General features: G+C 32.3%; 1 protein-coding gene across 5 annotated transcripts in view; it reads right to left on the bottom strand.

The window, feature by feature from the left end:
• Positions 1–2,402: 2,402 nt before the first annotated feature.
• Positions 2,403–10,000, bottom strand: part of LOC113817045 (syntaxin-12) — a 13,158-nt gene continuing 5,560 nt past the window's right edge. For 2 of the 5 annotated variants that reach the window (XM_027369043.2, XM_027369041.2), the window contains exons 2-9: positions 9,406–9,554; positions 9,173–9,242; positions 8,799–8,943; positions 8,235–8,331; positions 7,932–8,080; positions 7,420–7,575; positions 5,247–5,341; positions 2,403–4,570 (exon numbers count right to left, since the gene is read on the bottom strand). In XM_027369043.2, coding sequence (XP_027224844.1) covers positions 5,249–5,341; positions 7,420–7,575; positions 7,932–8,080; positions 8,235–8,331; positions 8,799–8,943; positions 9,173–9,242; positions 9,406–9,508 — 813 coding nt within the window. In that variant the 5' untranslated portion in view covers positions 9,509–9,554 and the 3' untranslated portion in view covers positions 2,403–4,570; positions 5,247–5,248. Of the gene's footprint in view, positions 4,571–5,246; positions 5,342–7,419; positions 7,576–7,931; positions 8,081–8,234; positions 8,332–8,798; positions 8,944–9,172; positions 9,243–9,405; positions 9,555–9,721 lie in introns of all 5 variants that reach the window. The other 3 variants (XM_070130868.1, XM_070130869.1, XM_070130870.1) reach the window with 3 other exon arrangements.

The raw sequence follows: 10,000 nt of genomic DNA, 5'->3' as shown, positions 1-10,000 counted from the left end.
TATATATATTATGTATATATATATATATATATATATATATATATATATATATATATATATATATAATATATATATATATATATATATATATATATATATATATATATATATATATATATATATATATATACATATACATATACATACACATATATACATACATACATACATACATACATACACACACATATACATATACATATATATATGTATACATAAATACATGTATGTGTATATATACATGCATACATACACATACGCACAGGCACATGCGTACATGCAGACACACTATATATTGTATATATATATAAATATATATAAATTAACATATATATAAATACATATAGATACACATATAAATATCACTCACTCACTCACTCACTCACTCACTCACTCACTCACTCACTCACTCACTCACTCACTCACTCACTCACTCACTCACTCACTCACTCACTCACTCACACACACACACACACACACACACACACACACACACACACACACACACACACACACACAAAATATCTATATCTATAAATATCTATAAATATCTATAAATATCTATAAATATATCTATAAATATATCTATAAATATATCTATAAATATAAATATATTTATAAACAAATATAAATATAAATATATTTGTAAATATATTCATAAATATAAAGATATTTATAAATATATATATATTTATAAACATATATATAAATATATTTATGAGTATATATAAATATATAAATATAAATATATTTATGAATATATATAAATATATTTATGATTATATAAAAATATATTCATAAATATATATAAATATATTTATAAATATATATAATTTATTTATAAATATATATAATTTATATATAAATATATATAAATGTAAATATGTTTATAAATATATATAAATATATTTATAAATTATATAAATATAAATATATTTATAAATTATATAAATATAAATATATTTATATATACAAACATATATTTATAAATATATTCACACATGTATTTATAAATATATATAAATATATATTTACAAAAGAACTAAAAGAACTTCTGAGGAATGTGCTTATGAATATATGAGTATATGAAGAGAATGTGTTAAGTATATATATTAAGTTTAATGTTTGTCATTTCCAAATGAATTATATTATCAGTTTTTAACAAGGCAGATGAATATGAACAAAAGGTATATGCTATTTCATGGCCTTGAACGAAATGTACACTGTTCTATCAAACAATCTTGTGCTCGCATCTGTGAACACAAGCATTCATGTACGCAAACACACAGAAACACACCCGAATGCAAATGTACGTGTTGCACATCTTGCCGTATGAACAGACTGTGAAGTCCTGTGAATAGTATTCCAAAGAGTATGAGATACGATAGCACTGGAGGGTGAATACATATGCACTAGAAATTAGAAAAGATTTTGCAAAAGTAATCATTACTAGTATATATCTGAAATACAGTTTTCTCTTGAGAATTATTTTTTCATTGTAAAGTAATGTAATATATATATATATATAATGAAACGAGAGAAAAAAGGTACATGAACACCTGAACTAATAAACTAATCTTTGACATATGTCTTGCTGTACACTGTGACAAACATTCAACATGACAATTTCAGAAGTATTTGGAGTTTTGACACTAAAGAGTCCTTTGGAGACTTTCACACACAACTCCTGGCTTCACTACATACCATTACAAAAGAGCACAGAACTCAACGCACAAGCCTCAGGTAAGACGGATTTCACATATCAAATAACAACAATGTATCACAATGTACAAGGACAAACAATCGTGGCGTATATAAAATCCAGAAACAGCAGAACCGCCCACCAAGCCATGAGGGGAAACAATTTACTAGCATGACGATCCAATCAGTCAACAGCAGGAACTTTTACGGCTCAATATTGAAGGTTCTACTGCCTTGTATCAGCTACTACCTCTATTAGGGAACTTCCATAAAAAAAAGTACTGGGGTGTTTTTCACATGAATTATATAAAAAATTACAACCAACAAACTCTTCTCTTTTTTTCACTAAGTGACAACATCAAAACGACTTGATGTGTGTTGGTATCCCATCGACTGGTGGCCAAATTCAACGACTTAGCTCTGGCCATGGGATAGCTCAGAGGAGAATTTTTTGTCCCCAATGATAAGTTTTTTAATGTCAACACACATTCAGTGACACCAAAGAAACCCAAGAACAAGTTGCATTTATGAGCAATTGCAAAATTCCTATACATGTATCTATATTTTCTTACCATTCTTAACATAAAAGTGTTTCCTATATAGGTTGATTGTGGTGATACACAATGTCTTTTGGTATTTTCGAAGGCAAAAGCATCTTAGAAGTGGATATGTTATAAGGAAGAAAATATATAAACAAATCCTGAGAAACTAAGGTAATAGATTATTATTATGTAAATAAATTTTATACATTCTATACAAGGAGTCCCTCTATGACAAACCAAGCTTATTCACACATTCAACATAGTTCATTTTCATCCATATGATCTTTATTATTAATTTTGACATAGGAATAACTAATATTATTTATAAACAATAACAATGATCATAATAAAAAATGATAATTAAAAAGATGATCTAATAACCGAGTTTTCAAAAACATATGCTCATTTCTTTGGCATTAATAACATTTTCAGTTGTCAATATGATTGTCCACTACACGCGGGAATGGGAATTTTGCATGACTCAAATCTGCTCTTTAAAAATCTTGGAAAATGTACTAACACATCTATCCTATAGACAACAACTAAAGAAATAATACAATACGCACACATTACATCGATCTATAAAACTTCTCATACTTCCTCAATGTGTGATGGAAAAAAATAATAAAATCAATGAAAAAAGCATACATGATAAAAAAAAAGTTGAGAGAATGAAAAAGAAAGAAAAAAGAAATATGTATATACCTTACTGACAATGGGAAAAAATATATTTCCTTATACACGAACCAACTGCATATTCGTTTTCTTAAAGAGATCACATTCGTAAATTTCAATTTCAATGAGTACCTAACTGGATTCCTCGGACCTTAAAATCTGGACACTCACATAAGTCATGTGTGCATACACTTTAATTATCAAAATGAAAAGATGTGTACAGGTGTGGCATTGCCCCTAAACATATATCAATTTGATTTTCCTCTTTTGCTGACATATAACAATGCAAAACAGTATAATTTCTAAATCCTGTACATGGAGCTAGGGTGCATGCAGCTATATAAAATATACAAATATATTAATTTGACTGAAAACAACATATATCACAATCGACAATCAGATTACATATGTACACGAACAAAAGACAAACAGAAAATAATTTTGTCAGATCATTTACATACCACATAGATAAAATAAGGAATCTCACATTTGTCGGCAATGGTCCAAACGCAAAATACAGGTGACTAAAGCAAGCTAAAAATATATGGAGGTCTATAGCCATCACAGCAAGACTGGTTAAGGTATGCATTAACCTAACCTGACTGGTTTAATGGTAATATCTAGAACTGAATTCGGTCTTGTAAGCTTATTGGGAAGGGAAAAAAATTATATAAAAAATTATTGCAACATGATTTCAACTGACTAAGGATTTGAAGATACCTTCTTCCATTACAATATGATTTACTATTTCGGAAAATACCATTTCAAACACATTTCCAAAACAGTCATAAAAAAAATAATGATGATAACAATTACAAAGGACTGTGGTATTAAGCACATGACACTGTACTAATCAACTGACCAATCTTTGAAATTCCCCATTTCATCTGAATAACACAAGATCCCAAGTAATTCCTCAACTGGTTCATATCCAGTTCAATAACAGCTATCTGCACATAATGCACAACCTCTTCCTTCTTATGTGCTGCATTTTTGAAGTTGGATGAATTAAAGTCATCAACATTGATGTTCTTCAACAAAAATATCTCCAACTTCCCTACCCTTCCTACAGAATCTGCCGACTGCTTTACAATGTAACGACATTGCACTTTTTTATAATTTCCAGATACAACAAAGGTGGAAATGTCATTATCTATAGTCATTACCCAATCCTGACTTGGTTAACGCATCTAAATATAATTTAAAAAAAGGAAAAGCAGTAATTTTTCTTTGGCAACATGTACAAAATATTAGAACAGTATGGTATTTGAATTTCCAGCCCAAAAAGCAGCTACAGTTTAATATATCCACAGCAGAGATGAAGTTAAATATGTCCCTCTATCAGATAAAACACTGAGGATGTGGTGGAGGTGCTTAACACTTTGTGACTAATCCTCTCAACAAGGCCACTTCTCTTTTAATAACAATATTAGTGATGAACCCATTAGCAATACCATCGCCGAATTCATGGAGTCAACGCTCACTGCTCCAGGATGAGGAACATCCTCCCACGCGGCCCTCGTGTCACTCCAAGGGTGCCTCCTCTGCATCAACTGTCTGCTCTAGTTGCTGGCCCAGATTATGAGGCCAATGACCAGGGCAATCATGATGCAAACTAGCGTGAGGAGGACCACCTTCCTTCTGGACTTGTCCTGTGAGGTGAGATGGAGAGGATATTACATAAAATCCTAAATAAAAAAAATAAAAAATTACCAGAAGGAAAAGTAGAAGACAAAATTACCTAAGGAGAAATCACTACTGCATAAACAAGGATATGAAAAAATGGAGGAGACAGATAAACAAGAGTTCTAGCACAAACATACATAAGATCAATGTCATGACTGCAATTTATACTCAACCATACTTGCACATCATTATTTTATTCACATGACCTTTTTCAAATACATTCTCACAAATTTTTACTATGTTGATGATCTTTTACATTTACATACCAACTACTTGGACTCTATGCAACTAATGATTCGTTCATTCATTTACTCAAAGACATTTGTAAACATATCATATATTTATCAATATATTCAAAATACAGTATACCTTCATACTGAGTTCAAAATCAAACCAACCTAAAGATCAACCAGCATGATTTCATGAGGTCATCACAAATAGTTTGATATGATAAATAATATCTGCATGTATCGCACACAAAGATAAGAGGACACTCGAATAATGTCTGCAGAAAATTAATAAAAGAGAAAGAGAGAAGTGACTACAAAGTCGTGTGTAATATTCAAATCTGTCGGAAAGTGAAAAATTCAGAAAGGTGCTGGTGAGTGACCAGTGTCAAATCACAAGTGGCTTTTCACTCACCTTTAAGATGCTGACCAGGCAATGAGTCCAATAACAATGGCCAATACCACTATAGCAATTGCAAAGATGCAAATCTTCTTTCTACGTGATTTGTTCTACAAACAAGGGAGAAAAATCAAAATTAAAAATAAGAACAAGTAACACTAAGAATTCACACGTGTTTACTCCAGGCATTTTGACACTGACCGAGCAAATCTCTTTTTAACAGACAATCATACATCAAGGGAAATACCTTATGAGGAATTTATCACTGGATCTACATAACAACTTTACCAATGAGCAACCACAAGTAAAATAGGTTTTAATTATATCTTATGATAATACTGATAACTGTGTCAAAGAGGGAAATATATCTAACAAAAGTGACTGGATTTAATACTAAAATATTCATCATACTAAACATTCATACTTTATACAGCTATCTACTTTAATTATTTATCATTCCTTCTTAACAAGAGTCTGCATTTAACAGCCTAATGATGATGGTGTTCAAAATGAAAAGATAAAAGTGTATAAATCTTTCTGAATTTCTTTCATATCACAAGACCAGATATGTCATAATGTATGGACCAATTTCTTCCTTTTGTTTTACTGTTTCATATGATTTCACACTATATAGCCTAATCTCAAAGAAAAAACACTTCAAAATGCATTTACAATTAAAAACAAAAAAAAAAAGTACGAAAAAAAAAACGGAAAAAAATTATATATATATATATATATATATATATATATATATATATATATATATATATATATATATATATATATATATATATATATATATATATATGGTTTTCAGTATTCTAACTTTAGTGTGATTTTGAAAGCTAGGAGAGGTCATCAAGGATAAAAATGATTCACATAATACCACAATTAGCTGATAATCTGAGTTCACACTTTATAACAACAGAACAGCCACTAGATCAATTTCCTTCCACCTTTTTCTATACTTCTTTTATGATAATGTTTTTGTTTTACCAAAATGACAATTTATCAATACACTTACAATGAACATGATCTGAGTTTCCTAATTCACTTACATAATTGTACAAAGTGTAATAAGGATGCCACAACTAACATTACTGTATATAAAGTAATGAGAAATGAACAATTTGATCTATCTGTATTTTGTATGCAAGCATTATAGGATCACCAAGCCTTGTACAGGCATGACATAACTACTGACATCCTTCTTTGGATCTATGCACAGTTCCGTTATCAAGAGATGAATTTTAAGGCATTTAGTATACTCATTATACAGGCTTATCATACTAATCATATGAGGCAGAGATAAGCAACAGTTCTACTTGCAACAGGCTTGTCCACTTTTGCATTAAATTTTCATCATCAAAATTACAATGGTACTTACTCTCAGTAATTTGGATGGTTCTCTTCATGTTCAAGGACATAAATGATATTTCCCATGAAATGGACATGTGAATTTGTTAATCCTTACCTTGTTTGATCCTCATATACATATCTACATTCATACACTGAAAAAATATATCTCGTACAACAAATATATATTGCAGTTATTTAGAACACTTGTGACCAAAGCACAGAAAACAAACAAACAAAAAATGCTACCATCACAGCCTCGCATAGGCTTCACAACATGGCAACCAAATACATGCTGCTTTAGATGCATGCTTTTGCTCCAGACATAAAAAAAAGATACTTGAAAGAGTGATATGGTATGTACCAACACTTACTGTTTATCAGGTTTCTGGTCTGACATGACTTATTTCTTGTTCCTCTGCATGCTTCTTTAATTTCTAATTTTTCAACATGAAAGTGGATTATTTTCCGACTTCCTTATACATCGCACTCGTAATATGAACGAGTAATGACTTCCAACAATTCAAGAATGTCGTGTTTTTTTATGTATCATGTATCACCTCAAAAACATATCAATTATATCAAAGAGTATAGACTTCCAAGTGGAAAATTATGGTTGACAAGCCATAGCAAATAAAAACTAACCAAAAAGATTCCAAAACTTGCCTCAACACAAACCTGTTCATTCTAACTGTCATGTTACTCTGCTGAGCTTTCAGACTCCCCAAACATTATAATAAATAATAAAGGAAATAACAAAAGAAAATGCAGACTGTGACACAATCAAAATGCATACACCTAAGTCACCTTATGAAAAGAAATGTGTAAATACCTGGTATTGCCGGGCCTGCTGGAGCTGTCCCGCCCCCTGGGAGACATGGACCTGCGCCGATTCGACATTGGCCTCAATGGAGTCGATAACCTCTCCCTGCTCGTGAACCATTGTGGCTAGGTCCTTGAAGATCTGGTTGACGTCCATAATGTCCGACTGGCAGGGAGTAAAAAGAAAATATGTCTAGATATATAACCAAACAATAATAAATCAATAATAGTACACACATGAGACAAGAAAGAAGACACACCAGGAGACAGAAGGGCAGGGGCAGAGCGCAGGAATGACAGGAACATTATGTAAATGAAGGAGTAGTGTAGGGTATAAGGAGTATGAGTAATATAGGGTGGAGGAGAGATACATGAAGAATACAAATCAGACCATGGAACATGATAAAGAGGAGGAAAAAAAGTTATGTATACACACCCTTTAATCAAATAAATGTGAAAATACACAGCTAATAAACCAGCATTCAAATAATACAAGGCAAAAATATCCCAAGGTTCTTTTACCTCCAGTTGACGAATCTGTCCCTCGCGTTCCTGCAGGGCCCTGAGTTCCTGCTCTTGCTCCATCTGTATTTGCACCTGACTCTGTTGTGACGAGCCTTTGTTGTGTGTGTCACCGAGGTCCAAGAGAGCTGCACCATGGCTGGGGTCATCTGAAATGTTAATGGAAAATCACATACCATGAAAAGCAAAGGAAACCACTTAATTAAAAAGACAAGAGTGAAAGACACAAAATCAAAGGAACCTAATTGTTTCCTCACAGTTTACAACAACAGAAAACTATCCAAACCTATAACAAATGCTTACCAAAGAAATGGGCATCTGAATCTGCTCGTGCCTTCTTCAGCGCTTCTTTCTCTTTGGCTGCTGCTTGCCGCTGGGCTGCTTGGAAGTCATTCAATGCCTGAAAAACACATGAGAAAGGTCAACATACCATCACAATACGGAAACATCTGGTAAATATTTCATAAGATAATCCTTGAATTAATATTTTTACTTTTGATCATAAGAGAAAATTTTCAAAATTACATTTCCATCAGCTTTCATAACTAACCCTTACATTTAAAACACAATGTATGGTATTATAGATCTTACTATACAGATTAATATAATTCTATAGATTTCTTCCCTTCATTTAATCTACCAGATGGGTTTACAACCTATATACATCTGTAACCTGATTAGAAATAAGCCCAGTAACTCTCTTAATCTTCAAAAAGGAAAGATACAGTAAGGCTGAACGAAATTCCAAATTCTTAAAAGACAAATACCACGAACTTCATTTTGTGGTCAGTATGACACATTAGACTTCCCACCAAAGGTATATACTTCTAAATAATAAAACATTAACTACCTGTCATTGACAATTACCTGCGTGAATTCTCGTGTTAGGCGCTCGGCTTGCATGCGCCACGTTCGAGCATCCTGGCCATGTGGCACTGAGAGGGACTGGAATTGCCGTAATTCTACCGTCGTGTCTTTGGCCAAACCTCCTGTGTAGTGTTGAACCTGATGCCTTTGGAATCAAGGTACAAGACTCATTACTCAAATCATCAAATACATAAAACGATCAATAAAATAAATCAATGAATAAAACAGTGACAGAATAAAACAGAAGAGAAAGATTTCTACATTATCAGACTACTACATAAATATTCACTGCCCATAATTTCTCCTTAAAATCTCCTGTTTCCCATCAGCCCAAGCTAGAAATTATAACAATACAAATGACACAGCGAACTTACAGCTGTGCTCGAAGCTGCTGGTTGTCCTGGTCTGTGCCAAGCTGGTTAACCAATTGTTGCATGGACTTAACTGAAATGAAAGAATTCTCTTGTTCAACTGTGCATTATTGCAATCTAGAGCATATTCCTTCCTCTTATTTTTAGAGGAATTTCCACTAACAAGTTTATGTATCTAAGTATTACATCTATCAAGTAAAACATCAAGTAAAAATAATTAGTGACATTGTTCTTACCATTTTGAGAAATTTTCTGGATATTTGTACCAATACTGTGTGAAAATTTCTGTAGCTCTTGACTGCGGCCTCCGCCGCTCTGGTATGACGACATGCCGTCCATATTTCCTCTACCGTCCAATCCAAATTATGTGAATGGCCTTTTTGATCTTTGGAAATTAAAAAGATAAAGGAATTCATTATAAATAAATAAGAATACCCTGGAGTAAATTTCTTGGGAGAGAATACACATTTAGAAAATATATGCAAATACAAAAAAAAGTGGTGACAAACTTTTCCGCAAGTATATACCAAAAAATCTACATCTGTCACCTACAGTAGTCACCTAGTGTTACAAGCCACTGCCTTTCAAATCAAAGAGGTAGATGATGCTGATCTTATGCTACTTAATGGACGCTGAAGTTCCTATGCAAGCAAATTTTGTGTTTGAGTTATATTTCATCTACACATTTGGGAAAACGGAGATGGGTGAGCAGGCTGAATGGATACACGACTTAAAAAAAGACTAGGAACCACTCGCCTATCCATGACAGATACCTAGCAAGTACAGGGAACAATCAGACTTGCATTCAAGTCCCACTACATTGTCCAACTA

This window comes from Penaeus vannamei, chromosome 15, assembly GCF_042767895.1.
Source record: "Penaeus vannamei isolate JL-2024 chromosome 15, ASM4276789v1, whole genome shotgun sequence".
Lineage (NCBI taxonomy): Eukaryota > Metazoa > Arthropoda > Malacostraca > Decapoda > Penaeidae > Penaeus > Penaeus vannamei.
This window is presented reverse-complemented; position numbering and strand designations above follow the sequence as displayed.